The 21951-nt window shown below is 32.8% G+C and overlaps 3 protein-coding genes and 1 long non-coding RNA gene across 4 annotated transcripts in view; 1 reads left to right on the top strand and 3 right to left on the bottom strand.

The window, feature by feature from the left end:
- Positions 1-373: 373 nt before the first annotated feature.
- Positions 374-14066, bottom strand: LOC132753337 (protein furry homolog). Its single transcript, XM_060743778.1, has 5 exons — positions 13930-14066; positions 13130-13228; positions 12185-12268; positions 10353-10463; positions 374-646 (listed from the first exon to the last, which is right to left on the bottom strand). Exons 1-5 carry the CDS (start codon positions 13975-13977, stop codon positions 407-409), a joined length of 582 nt encoding a protein of 193 aa, XP_060599761.1. The 5' UTR covers positions 13978-14066; the 3' UTR covers positions 374-406.
- LOC132753335 (uncharacterized) overlaps positions 2310-21951 on the top strand; it is a 33440-nt gene continuing 13798 nt past the window's right edge. Inside the window, exon 1 of the mRNA XM_060743776.1 lies at positions 2310-3352. The gene's annotated coding sequence lies outside the window, so the exon portion shown is untranslated. The remainder of the gene's footprint in view (positions 3353-21951) is intronic.
- On the bottom strand, positions 14473-16330 carry LOC132753338 (uncharacterized). The gene is made up of 3 exons (XR_009628942.1): positions 15989-16330; positions 15266-15487; positions 14473-14608 (listed from the first exon to the last, which is right to left on the bottom strand). It is a non-coding gene; the product is annotated as an uncharacterized LOC132753338 (long non-coding RNA).
- LOC132753339 (protein furry homolog-like) overlaps positions 19799-21951 on the bottom strand; it is a 105668-nt gene continuing 103515 nt past the window's right edge. The window contains exon 67 of the mRNA XM_060743779.1: positions 19799-19965. Coding sequence (XP_060599762.1) covers positions 19814-19965 — 152 coding nt within the window. The 3' untranslated portion in view covers positions 19799-19813. The remainder of the gene's footprint in view (positions 19966-21951) is intronic.

The raw sequence follows: 21951 nt of genomic DNA, 5'->3' as shown, positions 1-21951 counted from the left end.
CTTGACCTTTGACCTTTTGACCCCAAAATCAATAGGGGTCATTTACTGGTCAATGAGCAATCATCATACAAAGTCTAAAGTTCCTAGACCTAAATGTTCTTTCGTTATCATTCGGAAACCATTTGGTCTACGGACCAATTTTAAATACTTGTCATAATAATTAGTTAGAAAGGTTTATTCATGTCAGTACCAGTGTTTATTGATAATTAGCATAAGACTGACATTTTTTCCCCATTTATTTATGTTTACAACTGTTTTCAGATATCAAAAATATGGAAAAGTACTTTCAGTCCATTTTCTTGTGAAAATGGTTAGAAGTCATAGATTTTCTACAGATTAATACGCTGTTGATGTTAAATACCGGTTTCAATAAATTACTTATAAACATAAATTTTTCTATGGATATCTAAAACAAAATACTTAAATAGTTCGCTACCAAACCATACCTGAAAGATCTGACAAGCTGTATTGCTTTTTGGTATTGTTGACTTTTGATATACTCTGTAAGACTGGAGAATGCATCTTGTTTTGTGACTGGTTTAGGGGAGTCAACATTTAGTGGTGATGCCTGACCATTCTCTAATTCTGACATGGCAGCAGTTACTTCCCCTTTAATACTCTCCACTTGTCCAGAAATATCATTCACCTAAATCAAGCAAAAAGTACATAAATTTTGCCGATCAATTAAATACTATTAATCTGTCCCTATAAAGCTATGTGGCTCTCTGTGGTGATAACTATTTCTCAACAAGAATTTGTAACAGAGTTACCAACGTCCCCCGCCCCGGGAGTTTTATATGAAGCATAAAATTGTGCTATTTCAAAAAATTGAGGTATGGATCTCAGGACATTCAGTCCATAATTATGATCAATGCTAGATCTGCAAATGTAACAATAAATTTGTTAAAAAAATAAAATGAAACACGGAATTTAAAAATCTATCATGTTAAGCGTTGACCTCTAAGTGTGACCTTGACCTTGGAGGTAGGCGAGCAGGTGTTGTGCATGACATAACGTCTTATTATTGAGACTATTTGTGCCAAGTATTATCAAAATCCCTTGAACTATAAAGAAGTTATAGATTGGACACAAAATATACCCTAAAACAGACTACGTAAATCTTTGACCTCTAAGTGTGACCTTGACCTTGGAGGTAGGGACACAGATGTTACGCATGACATTATCATCTAATCATTGTGACTATTTGTGCCAAGTACTTTCAAAATCCCTTAATCTATGAAGAAGTAATGGACGGGACAAAAAATATACCAAATAACAGACTCTGTTAACCTTTGATCTCTAAGTGTGACCTTGACCTTAAGAGGTAGGGGTGCAGGTGTTGTACCTGACATATTGGCTTATTAATGTTACTATTTGTGCCAAGTTATTCCAAAATCCCTTGAACTATGAAGAAGTTCTAGATTCAACACAAAATATACCCTATAACAGACTATGTTAATTTTTGACCTCTAAGTGTGACCTTGACCTTGGAGGTTGGGATGCAGGTGTTGAGCACGACACATCATCTTATTATAGTGACTATTTGTGCGAAGTATTTTCAAAATCCTTTGATCTATGAAAAAAGTATAGACCCGACACAAAATATACCCTGTAACAGACTATGTAAGTATTTGACCTCCAAGTGTGACCTTGACTTTGGAGGTAGGTGACTGGTTTTTGCGCATGACACATCATCTGATTATTGTGAACAATTATAGCAAGTATTTACAAAAGTCCTTCATAGATAAGAAAGTTATGGACCGGACACAACATATACCCTCAAATAGACAATGTTGACCTTGAATGTGCAAGTACGACCTTGACTCGAAGGTAGGGGTCTGGTTGTTGCGCATGACAAATCGTCTTATAATAACAAACATTTGTGCCAAGTAATTTCAAATTCCTTTGATAAATGACAAAGTTATGGACAGGACACGAAATATACCCTGTAACAGACTATGTTAATATTTGACCTCCAAGTGTGACCTTGACCTTGAAGGTAGGTGACTGGTTTTTGCGCATGACACATCGTCTGATTATTGTGAACAATTATGGCAAGTATTTACAAAATCCCTTCTTAGATAAGAAAGTTATGGACCGGACACGACATATACCCTCAAATAGACAATGTTAACCTTGAATGAGCAAGTACGACCTTGACCCTGAAGGTACGGGTCTGGTTGTTGCGCATGACACATCGTCTTATTATAACAAACATTTGTGCCAAGTTATTTCAAATTCCTTTCATAAATGACAAAGTTATGGACCGGACACGAAATATACCCTGTAACAGACTATGTTAATATTTGACCTCCAAGTGTGACCTTGACCTTGAAGGTAGGTGACTGGTTTTTGCGCATGACACATTGTCTGATTATTGTGAACAATTATGGCAAGTATTTACAAAATCCCTTCATAGATAAGAAAGTTATGGACCGGACACGACATATACCCTCAAATAGGCGATGTTGACCTTGAATGAGCAAGTGTGACCTTGACCCCGAAATTTTTCGGTGAGCATAATTATGAAAACTAGAAACATGAATTTTATGTGTACATGTTATAATGAGACAAGCCATTCTTTAAAAACCACAGACAACTATGTCTGAGTGAATAGCTTTAAAGCTGGGAATCTAAAGTATGAGTTTTGAGAGAAGTTTAAAACAAGAGATTAGATAGTTTGAGAGCAGCATTTAGCAAATTCAAACTTCCGAGTTTTAACAGTAACCTTGAAATCGTCATTAAACTTAAAGTGTTATGCACGCGATGTCAAATCATATTGATGAGATACCCATATATCATTAATCATAATAATCTTTCAATGGAAGTTGAAATCCCTAATTGTGAGGTCTACTCAATCTGCTCTAAATGCTTTAAAACACATTTACAACCCCTTCTTTAATGTATAACTATCATTTATGATCCTTATACATGTATACGTCAATTTAAACAATGTGGACATGAATAAACTTACAGTATAGGTAATGGTTTAAAATTTGTGCAATCATGAAAAAGAACAACTGGGATTTAAATATCAAATTTATCTCTACTGAATTATTAAAATACTAGTTTTAAACACAATATTAAAATCTGATATATTTTCAAACACCATGTACTTGTATCAGCTAAATAAGGGCCTGCTATCTCTTATGTTTAAACTGTTAAGTTTGAAATGTATAACATTTTAAAAATCAATGTTGCAAAACAAGGAAGTAAATATCGTTATCGAATTCCATGAATGCATGACTCCAATAGTAACAGCAAAATATTTACATTAAACCTTTAGAAAAATTAAGACATCATTACAGTGGATGATTTCAAACCTGTGACACAATTTTGAGGATAACTCAAGGTAGGATGATTTCCTTTTTGTTTCTCTTAATAATTAAATTATGCATATTAAACTGCTATTTTAAAACCATGATGGTTTTGGTTTTAAGCTCTAATAAAATACTGTTGACATATTTAGGTTTATGAAATTTTAACACATAATTGAATAGGACTTTTTTTAACTATGTTTAATACATAAAAGAGAATAAATAGCACTTTTTAAAACAGTAATTATGATTGTACAAAATTAAAGATTTTTGTTCAATATTTTTTGGTTTTGTGCTGTCTGTATGTCTGTCTGAAGACAACATTTACATTAAACACAGCAACTACTTTGTATAAACTTGTCATAATTGATTTATTTATAGTGTTTGTTTCCCCTCCCACTACCTTATCAGAAATTTGTATCATAGTTTGGAGACCTTTCTGTTGAAAATGTGTCAGGGTTAAATCGTATACATATACATGCACAGTGCGTTAACTGGAGTGCAGGTATTAGTTACCCGCACTCCAGTGCATGCCCATTGATTGGCTCATTTTTGCTGGGGTTTACTTATTGTGACGGCAGAGAAAGTGAAAGAGACAGTAATGTCATATTCAGATGTTCGTTCATTGGTTCGTTTTTGCCGGGGTTTCATATTGTGACAACAGGGAACGTGCTTTTATGTTTGACTATGATACAAAAGAGAAAGAACACCAAAACACTCGGCAAACTGATTAATACTCGGTACAAATCAGATAGCCTCGTGTTTCGGTGCTCTTTCTATTACATAATTGCTGCCTAAAAAATTAATTATCAATATAATAAAAACACACAGAAAAAAATTATATGCAATATAAAAGAATATTTCGGATAAACAAACTTAATTGTTTTGGCTGGCCAGGAAACATTCGAAACAAAGGCTTTCATTCTCACATACAAAACAAAATAACTTTGGCCCGAAAATGAGGTAAAAATAAAAAAAAGCTAACCCATTCAAGTGTATATACAATTCAGTCAATAGCCAATATAAGATGAATTTATTTCTTGTTTTTATTAAATTGTTTAATAAATGAACCTGACATTTGATGTCAAAAAATGAAATAATTGTGATAATTTAGGCTCATGAAAATTTCATTGATGAGGTACTAAATTCTCAATTCTTTAATTAAAAAAGTTAATGTCGTTTTGCCTGTCACAGTATTTCATTTGCCTGTCAAAATGGCATACTTACATACATGTATTTATACATATTTCATTTTTGTTTGTCACAATGGCATACTTACATATTTGTGCATATTTCATCTTGTTTGTCAAAATTGAACTTTCATATATATGTACATGTCACAATGGCATTCTTCTATATTTGTATTTTTTCGTGAAAATTGTATACTTAAATACCTGTAACAATGACATATTTGTACATATTTTATTTTGTCTGGCACAATGACATACTTATATATTTGTACATATTACTTTTGTGTCTGTCACAATGGTATTCTTACAAATTTGTACATATTCGCCTTTAACAATGGCATACTTTTATATACAGTCGACTTTTGTTATCTCAAAGTCATCGGGATCGTTAAAAAAATATCGAGATAACAAAATGTTGAGATAAACATGTAAGGTTTGAACAAGGCAGTAACTGATTTTTACAAAGGCATGTGCATACCTTAAGTCAAATAAATTAAAAGTATGATATCTCCATGTCTTGTTTTCTTGAGCCTTATATCCCAAAGTCTATATTTAACAAAGTTAAATTAGCGGATGTTTACCAGCGGAAATATGAAAGTCTGTGATAAAAACACATTGTGAGGTTTACTCAGTGAAACACCACTATAGTGAAAACTTTTTCAACATGGTCGATCCAGATATCCTCCCGGGTTGGTTATCGGACCATTCTCGAGATAGTTATACCGCTGTTTGATATTTTTTTCGATGTTGTAAAATAATATTGCAACGAAAATGTTTCTATACTGAACACTTTTTCATTTACATCTAAAGTCACAATGAAATTAATACAGTGTTCAAATATTTTAAAAATAGCGGAAGATTCACTCATTTTGGACATTAGTCAATCAATACGTTAATTAGGTAAACTTTCATCAAAAAAGCTCGACTTGCTACAAACATAGTCATCATTTTGACACATGCTATTAAGTGATTATTGTCTGGTTTGTGTTTTTCACACCTCTGCAGGGGAGAGACGAAAAAATTATTAGTTGAGATAAAGAAAGGATAATAGCGTGAAAATTACTGTCGGGGCTGAAATTTTACTTCAAGATACTGAAAATATCAAAATAAAAATATCGAGATAAACAAATATTTCCAATATAGATAAAGAAGGAACAAAATCGGGACTTTCAAAATTTCATTGAGATAACGAAATATCGAGAAAAGCGATGTCAAGATAACGATCGTTGACTGTATTTGTACATCATAAATTAAGTGTTAGTTTGATGAGATATCATATGATAACACAACAAATATTTTGACATAAACAAATACATAAATATAAATTTAAATGAAAACCAATATGGGTCTTATTATCAACTAAGAGTGTTATACATGTATATAAGAACAAGTCTAAGATGTTATAGATAATAGATTTTTTTTGCTCAACCTTTTACCTCAAACAAGCCATAAATGTCCGCAAGGTACTACCTATGTTTTGAATTGTCTGCTAGAGTACGACAGTATTACATACTAGTATATACAAAAAGGCAATTAGACAAACATGCAATACACAGTAATCTTTTATTATACATTTTAGATAAAACATGGCAGTCTCAGGAAAGAAAAGCATCAAAACAATTTTCATCATCTACAACATCCATGGCATCAGATGAAGATCTTCAAATTTACTGCCAGCCTTGTGACGAGGAAGGACCTAGACTACCTGCCCATGGTTACTGCACTGACTGTAAGGAACACCTCTGCAAGAATTGTTTTACAGCACACAAAGTGAGTAGGCTTCCAAACATCATATACTTCAGGACGCTACTAATATGCCTAAAGTATTGCAGCAACCCTCAACATCCATTCACACAGGCCAGTCTGATGTCCTTACCACACCCTGTCTGAAACATCCACAAGAAATGATCAAGTTCTACTGCAATGACCATAAAAAATTACTTTGCAGCGTTTGTGTTACCCTTGAACATCAAGCTACTTCCTGCAAAGTTGATTATATACCAGACATTTCTGGTGATATAATAGACAGCAAACAATATCAAGATACTCTAAAAACATTGAATCACACTTCTGACCAATTTCAACAGATGGTAGAAGATGTCAAGAACATGACAAACAAATCAAACAGCTCTCTCAAAGATGCATTAGCAGCAATCAAAAAGTTTCGGCAAGAAATCAACCAAAGACTAGATGAACTTGAGAGACAGGCTGAAGATGCAGCTAAAGTTATACAACAAGAAAATAACAAACATCTGAAAGCAGCAGAAACAACATATGAAGATATAACCAAATCTATGAAAATATCATCAGACAAAATCAAACAACTTAACATATCAAAACAGGCCAACAAACTTTTCATGGAACTTAAACTTGCAGAGAAAACAATACAGAATGTGGAGGGAAAAACTCAACAACTTTTATCATATGATATCAAAGAGCACAACTTTTCGATCAAATGATGTCATATTAAATTTCCTTAAACAGAGAAGTCACTGGGTACATTGACACATAAAACTTTTAATACAGAATGTCAATCTGTACAAATAAAGTCTAGACAACTTTCACATGAGGGAGATATCTGTGTGAAGACATCAAAAGATGAATCAAGATGCAATATATTAGGAATGACTCTACTGACTCCTGATCTTCTTATCATCACTGACCACTTTAACAAAGCTGTAAAGATGGTGGATACCAGCAGTCAATCTGTGTCTGATCAACTACAACTAGATGGTGAACCATGTGATATCACAACAGTAACCAGTACTGAACTTGCTGTCACACTTTCTGACAAACAAACAATACAATTTATATCAATCTCATCAAACAAACTCATAAAGAAGCACAATGTGAAGGTTGATGGCAGTTGTTATGGTATAAGTTGTTATCAAGGTAAACTTATTGTGTCATTCCTTAATCCTACAAAACTTCAGATCTTTGATATGAATGGCACTATACTGACAACAATTGATGGAAAAAATATTTTCAAATATCCATGTTATATCACATGTAACAGAAGTTCTATCTATGTATCTGACAGGGGGATGAAGACATTAACAAAATTAAACTGGCAGGGTGTTGTGATTGGTAGTTATAGTGGTATGAGTTTCCCTAGAGGAATGTCACTGTCCGATGATGGTACTGTTTTTGTGTGTGACTTGGCGGAACTTGTTATAGAAGAGATATCAGGAGATTGTTCTACAGGAAAGGTGGTGTTGCAGGTTCTGAAGAGACCATGGGCTGTATGCTGGTGTGGAGAAACAAAGAAGCTGTATTATAGCTGTAATGCTGTAGATGAAAAATATGACAACTTCATTCACATCTATAAACTGTTGTAGAACAATACAACTTTAACTGTATTTTATCAAAACCAGTTAATACCCAATTTACTGCATATGTTTGTTATTTTGTTAACATTTAAGTTGGTAGATCTACAGTAAGCACATTTTCCATAAGTGCTTTAAAAAGATTTCTATAAACAAAAGAAATGTATCATTTGGAAATTGTATTTAAATATTGCTTGGGAAAAAGTGTTATTAATGTTTTAACTAGTATACATAGTATGAAATATGTATATGATGGATAATAATATTTTGTTATAGAACATTTTATTATCTGCAATATAAATACAATGTATATGTATTATCGGATCATGTGTCTCACACCTGCCAACAAGATTCATAGAATTTTTTTGTGGTTTGTATTTATATCTAATACTAAACACTTTCAACATCATAATTTTTTGTTTTACAAATCATCCATTATAGACCGATTCACTTTACAGTAAGCCATTAAAAATAAAATTTGTTTTGTCATATAATCATGTTACAAATTTAGGGAAGAACTGCTTTAAAATATTTAATAGCCTATGTGATTTGGTTACATGCTCTTTAATTAACATTACGGTTGAATGATCTGAGGAAATCTTATGCTGATGAAGAACTTGTGTGATGATTTTACAAGAAAGCTACAATATTGAATAATGGTAATGAAAATACTGAATAATGATAAATTTTACATTTACTATCTGTAAATAGTAAAAAAATCATAAAAAAATTTATTCAACTGCAAATTTTAAATACCTATTTTATGCATATTGATACTGTAATACATTTTTATAAAGGCTTTTAAAAGAGATTTGCTTGGATATATCATTTGAGTACTTTATCACCAAATGGAACAAATTGCAAAGTTCTGTTTTAATGCATTTCTCTTTTTATTTCTGTAAATTATAAACAAGAGGGCCCTGATGGCCCTGAAGTCGCTCACCTGTATATAGGCCCCCCGGAGCGGGGCCAGTTTAAACCCCCAGGGCTTTTATTTGAACAAACTTGGTAGACACCCATTAGAAGATGTTTCATGCTAAACATCTAAGGTCTAGCTCGTTGGGTTTTTTAAAAAAAAGATTTTTTAAGTTTTTTTCTTTACACATATATTTAAAAACAATGACACCCTGGGGCAGGCCAGTTTTGACCCCAGGGCTTTTATTTGAAACAATCTTTTTAGACACTTACTAGAAGATGTTTCATGCTTAATATCTAAACTCTAGCTATTCGGGTTTTTTCGAAGAAGATTTTTAAGTTTTTGCTATACACATATAAGGAAAATCAATGTCCATCCGGGCAGGGCCAATTTTGATCCCAGGGCTCTTATTTGAATATACTTGGTAGACATCCATTAGAACATGTTTCATGCTAAATATCTTAGCTCTAGCTCTTTGTGTTCTTTAAAAAAAGATTTTTAAGTTTTTACAATATGCATATAGGAAAAATCAATGATCCCCTGGGGCGGGGCCAATTTTGACCCCAGGGCTTTTATTTGAACAAACTTGGTAGACACTCATTAGAAGATGTTTCATGCTAAATATCTTAGCTCTAGCTTTTTGGGTTCTTTAAAAGAAGATTTTTTAAGTTTTTACTATATACATATAGAGAAAATCAATGACCCCCTGTGGCGGGGCCAATTTTGACCCTAGGGCTTTTGTTTGAACAAACTTGGTAGACACTCACTACAAAATGTTTTATGCCAAATATCTAAGCTCTAGCTCTTTGGGTTTTTTAGAAGAAGATATTTAAAGTTTTTTCTTTTGGTTGCCATGGCAACCAGAGTTCTGCATGGAATTAAATTTTTTGAACAATTTTTAAAGGTGACCACCAAAGGAACATTCCTGTGAAGTTTGGATGAGATTGGCTTTGTGGTTTATGAGGAGATGTTATTTAAAGTAAAAGTTTACGGACGACGGACGGACGAAAAGCGATCACAAAAGCTCACCCTGCCACAAAGTGACCAGTGAGCTAAAAAGTATTATGTATATACCTTAGTCGTTTTTTTAGTGTTTTACTAAATAAAGTTTTACTGGTGTTTCACTTAACATTTACTGACTGAAATACTTGAGCAATCCTGAATATAAGCAAGTAAGCACTGTGACTTAAATTTGTTTTCTTACATAGATACACATGTATATACATTAATATCCCCTAACATGATAACCATTGAAGGTTATAATTTATATATTACTTTTGTACAGGACAATGGCATGTTACATGCCAGATACCTAGGCTCTTAACATTATAGTTTTATAGAAAATTTGTAAAGATTTTATTTTTTAACTTTTATTTAGCTCATATACATGTATCATACGTGTGCATTGGACTGACATCATTTATATAACTTTTGTACAGGGCCATTTTAGGACCATTCCTTTAGGTCAAAATTCACACATTGTTTAAGTAAATGTTGTTATATGAATTGTTGAGAACAACAGACAAATTGCAATGAGTACTTGATGCTCAGGTGAGCTAAAAGAACATCAGAATATAAATCAGAGAATCTTTAGGATGTTTACCTGTGAGGCTGTCTGTACAAGTTTGAAACAATCTAGTAGCTTGATGTAACTTTCAAACAGCATAACTAGTTGGAAAATTAGTTTATATAACTTTTGGCACAGATCTAATTTCTGAAAAAAAGAGAAGAAAACCTGATAAAATGTATCAAATTTCTGTACATGTGATTTTTTGCTTGTATGCATTTTTAGAAAATAAAGTTTGATTTTACAAAGTGATAGTTATTTGAATCATGATTGTCCCCAATTTCTAACCTGAAATACATTGATGGCAGTCACACTTATTTCATGTAAAACCATACATCGGGTTTAATGTCCCAACAACACTTTAGGTCATATGACGACTTTCCATCTTTACCGTTGGAGAAGACTTCAAGTGGTCTTCCATGCTTTATATCAGGCCATGACCGGGTACTTTCAGAAGAATCACAGAAATTCCAAAAGCTGGCTAGATTACTTCATCACATGAAGAATTGAAAGTCCCTGTCAGGATTCAGTGGTGAAGGGCAAGTGGTTTGAAGCTATTTGACCATAAACGTCACTTAGTTTATGTTGTCATTTTTGGCCCAAGCTGCATTATTTTTGAAACATTTGTAGATCAGATGTATTCCAGGAAATGCTACATATGTACCAAACCATCAAAGCATGTCTTCATACAAGATGAATTAAATGTGTTGTTATATTTTTCTGGTCCATGGGCATCATTCAGTCCAGCACTTTTTAGTGTTGAGAAATGAGTAATGCTCAAGTCGGTGCTAGTATAGGGGGCATAAGTGATGTTGCACTTTTTTTATTATATCTCATAAATGACTCAATCAAACCGAGCATGCAATCTATATAATTTTGCTGTATTTAATGCTTCGAAGGGATCACTTTCAAGATTTATACTATGCAGTGCTATATATACTAGAAGGCTGAAACTTTTTCGACCCCATGGGCATAATTTTTTTCAATTTTGTAAAGGACCACAAAGCAAATGCTACATTCATTTGTACTAAAAGAAAATCTAAGTTCTTGGCAATATAATTTTGCAATAGACAACTTAAATGTGTTTTCCTATATAATTAGACATAAAATAAGTGACCAAAGGTATGGGCAAATTTTGGACCAAGGGGCAAGACTTATTTAACTTTTGTTGAGGTTCATAAGGCAAATATTCTTGCCAAAAATCTAAGTTCTGGGCTTTGTAGATTTTGAGAAGACCACTTTAAACTTAACTTTACTTGTTTCTTATAAAAGTTAATATAAACTAATTGATACCCAGGGTTGGGACCAATTTTGGTCCAAGGGTGGAATTTATAAAACTTTTGTAGAGGACAACAAGGTGATGCTATTTGCCAAAAATCTCAGCTTTTGGCATTGATGTTTCAAATAAGACTACATGTCCATAGAACTTAATGACATTGGGACTAGGGCAATTTTGACCCAAGGGGTACCAGGGCTGGGTCATTTTTTACCAATGGACAATACTTACATAATTTAATAGAGAACCAAAAGGTAATGATACATGCCATACACTTCAGCTCCCACCATTGTTATGTCCAAGCAGCATTTTAAGGCATTTATACTGTTAAAGTCAATTTACACTTTTTATTCTAAAAGTCTATGTAAACTAAGTGACACATAGGGTTGGCCATTTTTGATAAAAAGAGAATGAATTCATGTAACATTTGTAGAGGACCACAAGGTGAATGAGTGTCTTTTAATATGAAACCTTTATTCTTTCAGAAATCTAAATAATTCAATACCCTAGATATAAACATAAAACTCGACTCAAAACTTAAATAACATTACTGTGTCACCATAGTTGTCACAAAAGGCTATAAAAATAGTACCTGTTCTTCACTACATTGTATAGGAAAGCTTCCACCATCACCAAGTGATTGCTGTTTAATTGATACTTTGATTTCTTCTAAACTCTACAAAATAAATTTACATTCATATGAAATAATTCAGTTATAGTTAATATTATTACCCCTCACTTTTTTCGTAATGTTAATTTCCCATAGGCCTCTGGGAGTTATTCTTACTGTTAATGCAAGTGTACCACGTGACTAAGAATTTTGTACTGTTACATAGGAAACAGTACTTTTTAACAGTATAAAATCTGGTCATGTGGTCTTTTTCCTATATAAAATGAAATAAAATGGCCGCCATTTTTTTCTCGATTCATTCTTATTTTCGACGTTACCACAATAAGACAATAAGACATCACCATCTTCTCTGGAGTAACTAAGACACCCATAAAATTTAGTTGTTTGCACCCTGGAGTGCTTTTCGCGTATAAAATATCTTTTTGTTGAATAGTCAAAAGTAAAAATCCGTTATAAACGGAAGTAATTGCAATGTAAATAATTATATGTCAAACTGGAACATGCAGACGATTTAAGCATGCAACAAAGGATTATTTAACAGTTTTAATCAGTGAAACGTTACAGATATGCTGGAGAGACAGGATATCATCGTTATTTTGTCAAAAACCATGCGAAGAATATTCTGGAAACAGAAGGATCAGATTTCACAGATCATAACCTTATAAATGGGTTAGTGTTTTGTTTTCTAAATAAAACAAAGCTTATTGTATGTTTATGACTAGAAGATATCATCACTTGCTTAAAGAATAAAAGAAAAAGAAAACTTCTCAAGTAGACCTAAAGTACACTTAAAACTTAAAAGGTAAGGACAATTTAGTTATTATACCTCTTGGTTTATTTTTTTTATATTTTAGGATATAACTAGTTGTTTTTTAAATATTTTCCTCTAGAACAAAAATAACAAACCTGTTCAGCTTGGTCTTTCCTCATACAGTAGGTCTCAAAACATTCCTGCATCTCTAGTAAACAATACTTGTGTTTGTCTACCACTCTACTACCAACCAACTAAATATACAAAAAGATAATATCATTATATATATATAATATTAACTATGTTCATTAAATAATATAACACCTATGTCACAAAATTTTCTTTTATAAAACATCACTTTCAGCTCATTACCAAAATATTACAATTATCACCTCTACACAGACGATCAATAAGATAATCATGAATAAATCGGTGAGAATTATATTCTATTTTCATTCTGGACACTTTGTTTTTTGTTCGGTATTACAGCGAACCAACACAGTTAATGTCATATAGCACCGGAACTTGAGAGACAATTTTGGCCAACCCTAGGTGTTACAAAATTTAAACACCAAGTGTTAAAACTACTTCATGTGCTGGAGCTAGAATATGCATAGACTCCAATAATTTTGACCCATTTTATCACCTCTTATGATTATGCAGGGTTAAACCATGACTACGATTCTGATGTATCAACACGAAAAGGCAACCCTCAGCCACAAGAAGCGCTTGAACGGACACTAGGACATAATCAAATTGTTTTGAATTGACAAAAAAATGCATAATATATTAATTATAACTCATTAAGTTAATTTGGATAGACTTCAAATTGCAATTTAAACTAATTTCAATATACATTTTGTATCAATATGTAAAAACTTAAACATAGATCATTTTTTAGTGAAAATTAATGGCTTTTTTAGGTAAAAATAGCTTTTTTAAGGCTCATACATACCACATCGGTTTCAATGAAGAAATATGGACATTCCAGATGAGTGAACATGGTATCTAATGCCTGCGGTAATCTTAGTTAAGGTCAAAATAAAATTAATAACTTTGGTAAGAGTTTACATCACTTGCAACAATATTATTTTACCTATACCTCCTATATGAACTGAGACAAGCCTGTAAATACCCATGCAGTCTGAGAAGATCCTTTACTGTTTTGTTTGTTTTGTAAGTTTTAATTCAAAGTGACTATGTAAAGGACATATGTTAACTATCCAAATTTCCAGATGCCCTAGTCGAAGAAAACCACAGACCTACTAACCCTCTGTAAGCTAGGTGAATAGCTTTTTCTAATGAAAGAATTCTTGACACAATTTTGAAGCCACAGCAGTGAACACCAAGTCGATTAATCTACATTGTTCACTGCTCAAAAGCACTATTTTCAAATTTAGTCTTCATTGTAACAAAAACAAATTCAGCAAGGGAAATGCCAATATTTATAGTTTTAGGAATAAATGCAAAGCTGAGGCTTCTTAAATACTAATGCAAGTTTGTGACTACAAATCATACTTAAACTAAACTTTACAAAGGATATATAATTGAGCTCCAATATTTTTCAGTCCCTCTGTTTTGGAAATATAATACACAGCATCTTTAGTTAATGTAGCAAGTCTTCTCCTCAGCTCCTGTAAATAATGTATAAACTTGAATATTAAAGTGACATTATGTTTATTTAGTTGGGTTTAACGTCACACAAACACAGTTAAGGTCATGGCGAGTTTCCAGCTTGACTGGTGGAGGAAGACCTCAAGTGCCCCTCCATGTATAAACAGGCCAGGCATGTAGTAGAATCAACAACGCTCAAGTCTAGGGCAGAAAAGAGTGAATCTTCGAATTTCAAAAGCTCATAACCATATGCATCAATTCTACTATAAGTGTTGTATATATTTTGCTCTAATTTAATGTAATATTTAACTAGACATTGTATCCATAATTAAAGCTGCATGCTTCTAGATGAGCCAAAATATGTCAAGGAAATTAAACTTGTGAAAAATGTACTGAAATTTTAAGAAAAAAGTAATAATTTCCATGTTATGTGTGATTATGACTGAGAATATTTTTTCACCATATTTCTACAGCGAGAATAACACAGTAAGTGATATTTTTTTTACATGTTTTGACTTCTTTTTGGTAAATTACATGGGTTGTAAGCCCTTTGCAATGAGTAAATTATTTTCTTTGTTCACTTCGCAATATTTTACTTTTACTTTTAAATACATTTTAAAATTTTCATGAAAATTAGCATGAATCTATGGGTGTGTTGCTTTAAGAGAAACAGTTACCCTGTAAAGTTTGGGGAAGATCTGCGACGTATAAACTGTATTGGTCACAGATGACTCTGAGATGACCTTTGACACGTGTTGTTTCCACGTTTGTCAACCTCGTCACCTTGGTTCATCAAGTACACATAGCTGACAAGGAAGTTTGGAAATGTTACAGATGAAGCGCTTGCTCCAAGGTCGACTAAATCTGGGTCATCACTACAGATGCTGTCAACACTATGTCTGAAATAGGAAAGTCTCCCTCATTCAGTAATTATCATTGTGATAACAACTACAGTCCGAGTCAACCAATATAATATGGATATGTAAATTGAAAATAAATATGCTAATCCGCAATATAAAAGGGATATGTAAAATATTCGAATCATTGATGTTAAAAACAGCATGCATCCAGGAGATGACAGAAAAAACTAACGACTTATATTATTTATGTTCATATATTATTATTTTTGCTCTGAAAACAGAAAGTTCAATTTTTTCCGCCATTGGATATACCTTCTTTTATTACACTATGAAATTTTTTCATCCAGGTTCTTTTTTTTCTAGTAGCATGTGATGGTACAGGACAATGTCGTCACCTGTGATCTTGAGCCCAGGAATCTGAGATCGTTTCAAACATACAGGGAAACAAATAAACTGCTTTGGTTGTGTATTTGCTGTAATTTGTGACATAAAGAATTATAATTGAATTGTATATAATTTGTAATATTACTATTTTTTTACACAGATTCAGTCATGGGACTATTTTCTTGCTCCTCCATCAGTCCAGGGTTCTGTATAACAATAACACTGCTAGCACACGGTGTTATACTCCTGTGATGAGGTTCCTCTGGGGAGGGGGTCGATGACACAGACTGGTAAAACAAGTTTAATCGATAAAGTGTTTGCCCTTCAACCGAAGTTTCGTAGGTTCGATTTCTCCTATGGAACATGTACTGCTGAGCTCCGAGAAGCAGACTACAAGGTGAGTTGCATGAACTTAAGATATTGGATGTATAATTAACACTTTTTCAAAAGGCTTTTAAAACTTAAAATTAATAAACTGTACTATATTCTGGACATAAATATAAAAAATAACAAAAGTTTACCAAGGATACCTTCATTCACATTCAAGTTTAAATAAATATAGTTAAACTTAAACAAAGAAAATATTTTCAATACAGAAGGTTTAAAGGGAGATTTTTCACATTTAATTAAAATCATTTGCTGTTTTACGAATGAACAAGTGCATCTTAATTACCTCCCTTCCTTACAATGTATCCCTGTCTGTGTATATATATCATGTAAAATACTTTGATAGGCGAATTAAGATCTGACGTGCTGCCAAACTGTCACGACTTGTGTCTAGGATAATTCGGATAAGAAGAATCATTGAATAAATGATGTACTGAATGGGAGTGAAGATAACAAAATGTGCTATGAATGATAATTTAGAAATTACCGTTGCCCCAAAACTTGGACATAAACAAGTGTGATAACCTTAAACATACATAAACTATATATTGTGTCATAATTGCGTGCACTTTCATTAGGAGTCCAAAAAAATATTTAATGGACTCCTACTTTCAATTTAAAACTTTTATTTTTTGATTAAATGAATGTTGATATGTTAACGCTTATAATGAAATGCTTACAGTTTAAAGTCTTATAAGATGATGGACGTATTGATAGAGTCTCTGCTTGATGAGGCTTACAAACAATATCAACATAGAGAGACTTGTAAAAAACTTGGGTATACAGTATAACCTATTTTCATACTGCTGGAAGTGCTGGTGGCATTGGTTTGTTGTTAACAATATATGCATTTTAAGAGGTTTAAATAAAGAACTCGCATTGTATACCTTGATGTTCATCAAATGAATGCTTTCTTTATTATAAATATAAAATGCAAGAAATGTTATTTTTGCCTGACATTGAAACAAAAGAACAAACATTTAAAATAAGGTAAAGAAACAGCAAAAGTTAATAAAATGTTTTTTTACAATTTAATTCTATCAATACATTAGGTTTTATATTACAATTAAGTTATGGGATAATGATGACTAATAAAAATACTATTTTTATCATCATAAAAATGGCATGAAAATGTGAAAAATCTGAATATGTTGAAAGACAAAATAGATGTGGAAATTACATGATCAGGAAATCATTATACACGTTCAATTGTATTAAATAAGATAAAACAATATGTTTGTAAATGTAGTGAAACACACAGAATGAGAAAGGGTTGTCATCAAGATTAACAATAGCTAAAAAGCAATTCGTTTTGTGAAATGAAAAAAACTGATAATTAAAAAAGTACATTTAGATAAAGTAAATACATCAATACACATCAAAAGCATGTTGGTAAAAATACAAATTTTGGTAACAAAAGAGCAGATCCAGAAAGTTTAATAGTAAATCCAGACAAACTAAAACTGCTGATATAATGGCTTAAAGGAGTGACTAGGACAAAGAGACAATGACTCACAATCCTGGTACCTGTTTTCTTTTTAGCCAATAATTAAAGCCATGATTGATAACTGAACAGTAAAGCAGTTTTACGCCAGACAAAACTGTGCAATGAGGGGGTATCCATCTTATTAACTGCTTGCAAAGATTTACTGACTGTATACATAAATAGAAGTATATATGGCCTGGGTCTAGAGAATTGTCAATAATGCCCATATTGCTCCGAAGATTTACGGAGAAGAAAAAAACGTTCTTATTTATTTTAAAATAAAATAAGGAGCATTTCATCATTCAATGCTTTAATATTTGATTATATACTTTTTCAGAATCTAAATGTACACTTACTGAAATAATATGGCAAACAGTGCAGTAAATTATACCTTTCAAATAAATATTATATTAATTTGAATATACCAAAATGAAGATTGGCTTTTCCATCATTTTTTTCAAAGACACACACAAGATATAACACAGAAATAATTTATAAATAACTTAAACTACTAAATTAGCACATTCAAATAAAAAGACCTAGTAGGAAAAAGATGTGTATGTAGCTATAACGTTTCAATAATAGATATAGATGCGAATGATTTTTTTTATTTTAAATATATTCATCAACCTTTATTATAAACCTGTTTAAATGTGTCTGCATTTAAAGGAACCCCACCAAGGTCCAAAAAAGTATAAAAACATTAAATTTGAGTTTATTTACATAGATCAACTCTGTCACTTAAAACAGAGATATTCAAAATATTATTGAGAAATATACTCAGAAATAAATTTAAAATTGTACTTTTGTGTGAAAATTGATGCAGCATGGATCGTGCCTCTTTAAGCAGTATTAAATTTTCAACACTAAAATCAACATGATCAATGATCCTTTAAAAACAGCACTGCAGTGAAGTATAGGGAACTTGAAATTGTTTTACATCTGCCACACATTATATTACACGATTTTAGAGCGTTAAAATCTGTAACAGGTAAAAATTATTCCCATGTCTTTGTTGATAATTTGTTTAAAAAAAATTGCATTTTATTTTATCAATTTATTTGTCAATGCATCTCATACACTATCATTATTTTTTTTCATGATTTCGATGAACAAAAATTCATTTATATATAGTCTACGTGGAATCTAATGTTTGTATGTATCATGTTGACAATGATCATGTACAACAATATGTGGAAATTTACAATAGTGACATACTGTATATATCACAACAAATATTTCTCTAACAAAGCCTACAACCTTTCTAATTAACATTAACGTGTTTAGAAGGACAAACAACAAATTTCAATTCTTACAAATAAAGTAACATGACATGATTTTGTTCTCAGTAGAAAATTGTTAAAACATATCATTTTATCATATCATAAGTAGACATTAAACAATTTAATTTTGCTCAATTATGAAATGTAATGGTACCCTGATTGTTTGATGTAGAAAAAGCCTAGCACAGGTGACCCACTATAACTATGACTGTGCTTGACAAAAAAAAATATACATTTTTGTTCACACATTACCATATGATATATCATTAAAAAAATATACAAAAATTGTCCCAAATTTAGCAATAAGGATGTATACTTATTCTATTTCATCCCACATAATTAGTTTACTAGTATTCTCAAAATATAAACACCTCAAGTGAGTTTAATACACATTCAACAATCACCGAACAATGAGATAAAATCAATCCTTGTCTGTAAAAATGTGATCCCTTGTAATCATCAATTACAACAAAATTACATGAACATTGCAGACTCGGTTTTATTGAGTCTGTAAGGGATAATGGAAAAATGCATCATCCCGCACTCCCTCAAGCATCGGCTTAAGCAGTACTCAATATTCGCTACTCTTTAAGTGTTTTAAGCCATGTTTACTGTCTTTATAAATTCTCACAAAGTAAGAAAATATAAATGCCATAATCAGAATATGTGATACTTCTTTACTAAATCCTGTGATTCAATCATTATCTATTCAAGTCCAATAAACTATAGTATTCTGTCCTGATCAGAATTCATTCTACCATCATTATTTATTTGAGTCCAATAAATTGTAGTTATTTTTGTCATGTTCAGAATACATAAACATTATCATAATGTACTAGAGTCCAATAAGTCGTTGTTTCCTGTGCATGACTGTTGAGGAGAGGGTATAGTCCAGTTTCTAATTTGTTGATTAATGTCCAATAACTGGCTATATAACAAACCAATATCAAACTCCACCTTTGTTAATACAAATACACCTGAAACATAACAAACATAGTAGATTTAATATCTTGATAATTACATTTCTACATTAACAAGATATGTTTGTAAAACATGTATGCCCCCTATCGCCAGCCAATTAGTCATGTGATCAGGTTATTATGACTGACTTTTGACCTAGTGATCAAAAATCAATAAGGGTTAATTACTGGTCATGACTAGTCACTAGGTAATTGTAACTGCAAAGGTTGTGTGCAACAATTTTATGACAATGTTATTTCAAATCTAACCAAACAAGATATGTTTGTAAAACATGTATGCCCCCTATCAGCAGCCAATTAGTCATGTGAAAAGGTTATTATGCATGACTTCTGACCCAGTGATCAAACAATTAATAAGGGTTATCAAGTATCTACTGGTCATGACCTTAACCTTTGACCCCTTGACCCAAAACTCAATAGGGGTCATCTGCTGGTCACGACCAATCATCATACAAAGTTTGAAGTTCCTAGGCCTAAGCGTTTTAAGTTAATTGATCGGAAACCGTTTTAACATACAAGGTCAATGTGACCTTGACCTTTGACCCCTTGACCCCAAAATCAATAGGTCATCTGCTGGTCATGACCAATCACCATACCATGTTTGAAGTTCCTAGGCCAAAGGGTTGTTAAGTTATTGATTTGAAAGCATTTTTACCTACAAGGTCAATGTGACCTTGCCCTTTGAACCCTTAACCCCATTATCAATAGGGGTCATCTACTGGTCATGACCAATCACCATACCAAGTTTGAAGTTCCTAGGCCTAAGGGTTCTTTAGTTATTGATCGGAAACCGTTTTTACCTAAGAGGTAAATGTGACCTTGACCTTTGACCCCTTGACCCCAAAATCAATAGGGGTCATCTACTGATCATGACCAATCACCATATCAAGTTTGAAGTCCTTAGGCCTAAGGGTTCTTTCGTTATTGATCGGAAACCGTTTTTGCTTACAAAGTCAATGTGACCTTGACCTTTGACCCCTTAACCCCAAAATCAATAGGGGTCATCTGCTGGTCATGACCAATCACCATACCAAGTTTGAAGTTCCTAGGCCTAAGGGTTCTTTCGTTATTGATCGGAAATCGTTTTTACCTACAAGGTCAATGTGACCTTGACCTTTGACCCCTTAACCCCAAAATCAATAGGGGTCATCTGCTGGTCATGCCCAATCACCATACCAAGTTTGAAGTTCCTAGGCCTAAGGGTTCTTTTGTTAATGATCAGAAACCGTTTTTACCCAAGAGGTCAATGTGACCTTGACCTTTGACCCCTTGACCCCAAAATCAATAGGGGTCATCTACTGATCATGACCAATCACCATACCAAGTTTGAAGTTCCTAGGCCTTAAAGTTCTTTAGTTATTGATCAGAAACCGTTATTACTTACAAGGTCAATGTGACCTTGACCTTTGACCCCTTGACCTCAAAATCAATAGGGGTCATCTACTGATCATGACCAATCACCATACCAAGTTTGAAGTTCCTAGGCCTTAAAGTTCTTTAGTTATTGATTGGAAACCGTTTTTGCTTACAAGGTCAATGTGACCTTGACCTTTGACCCCTTGACCCCAAAATCAATAGGGGTCATCTACTGATCATGACCAATCACCATACCAAGTTTGAAGTTCCTAGGCCTTAAGGTTCTTTAGTTATTGATCGGAAACCGTTTTTGCTTACAAGGTCAATGTGACCTTGATCTTTGACCCTTTGACCCCAAAATCAATAGGGGTCATCTACTGGTCATGACCAATCACCTTACCAAGTTTGAAGTTCCTAGGCCTTAAGGTTCTTTAGTTATTGATCGGAAACCGTTTTTGCTTACAAGGTCAATGTGACCTTGACCTTTGACCCCTTGACCCCAAAATCAATAGGGGTCATCTACTGGTCATGACCAATCACCATACCAAGTTTGAAGTTCCTAGGCCTAAGGGTTCTTTAGTTATCACTCGGAAACCATTTGGTCTACGGACCGACGGACCGACGGAC

Source organism: Ruditapes philippinarum, unplaced genomic scaffold (genome assembly GCF_026571515.1).
Source record: "Ruditapes philippinarum isolate M1 unplaced genomic scaffold, ASM2657151v2 ctg2528_1_1_1_1, whole genome shotgun sequence".
NCBI lineage: Eukaryota > Metazoa > Mollusca > Bivalvia > Venerida > Veneridae > Ruditapes > Ruditapes philippinarum.
Note: the sequence above shows the minus strand (reverse complement) of the source record. Positions and strands in the feature narration are given on the sequence as shown.

Bases quoted from the DNA above. Each gene is read 5' to 3' on its own strand.
- LOC132753337 (XM_060743778.1), bottom strand. From the start codon at position 13,977: ATGTTCACTCATCTGGAATGTCCATATTTCTTCATTGAAACCGATGTG. The intron at 10,464-12,184 runs GTACTATTTTTA...TCTTTTTTTCAG, and splicing joins TACAATGTAGTGAAGAACAG to AAATTAGATCTGTGCCAAAA. The intron at 647-10,352 runs GTAAACATCCTA...TGCTTGATTTAG, and splicing joins TTGTACAGACAGCCTCACAG to GTGAATGATATTTCTGGACA.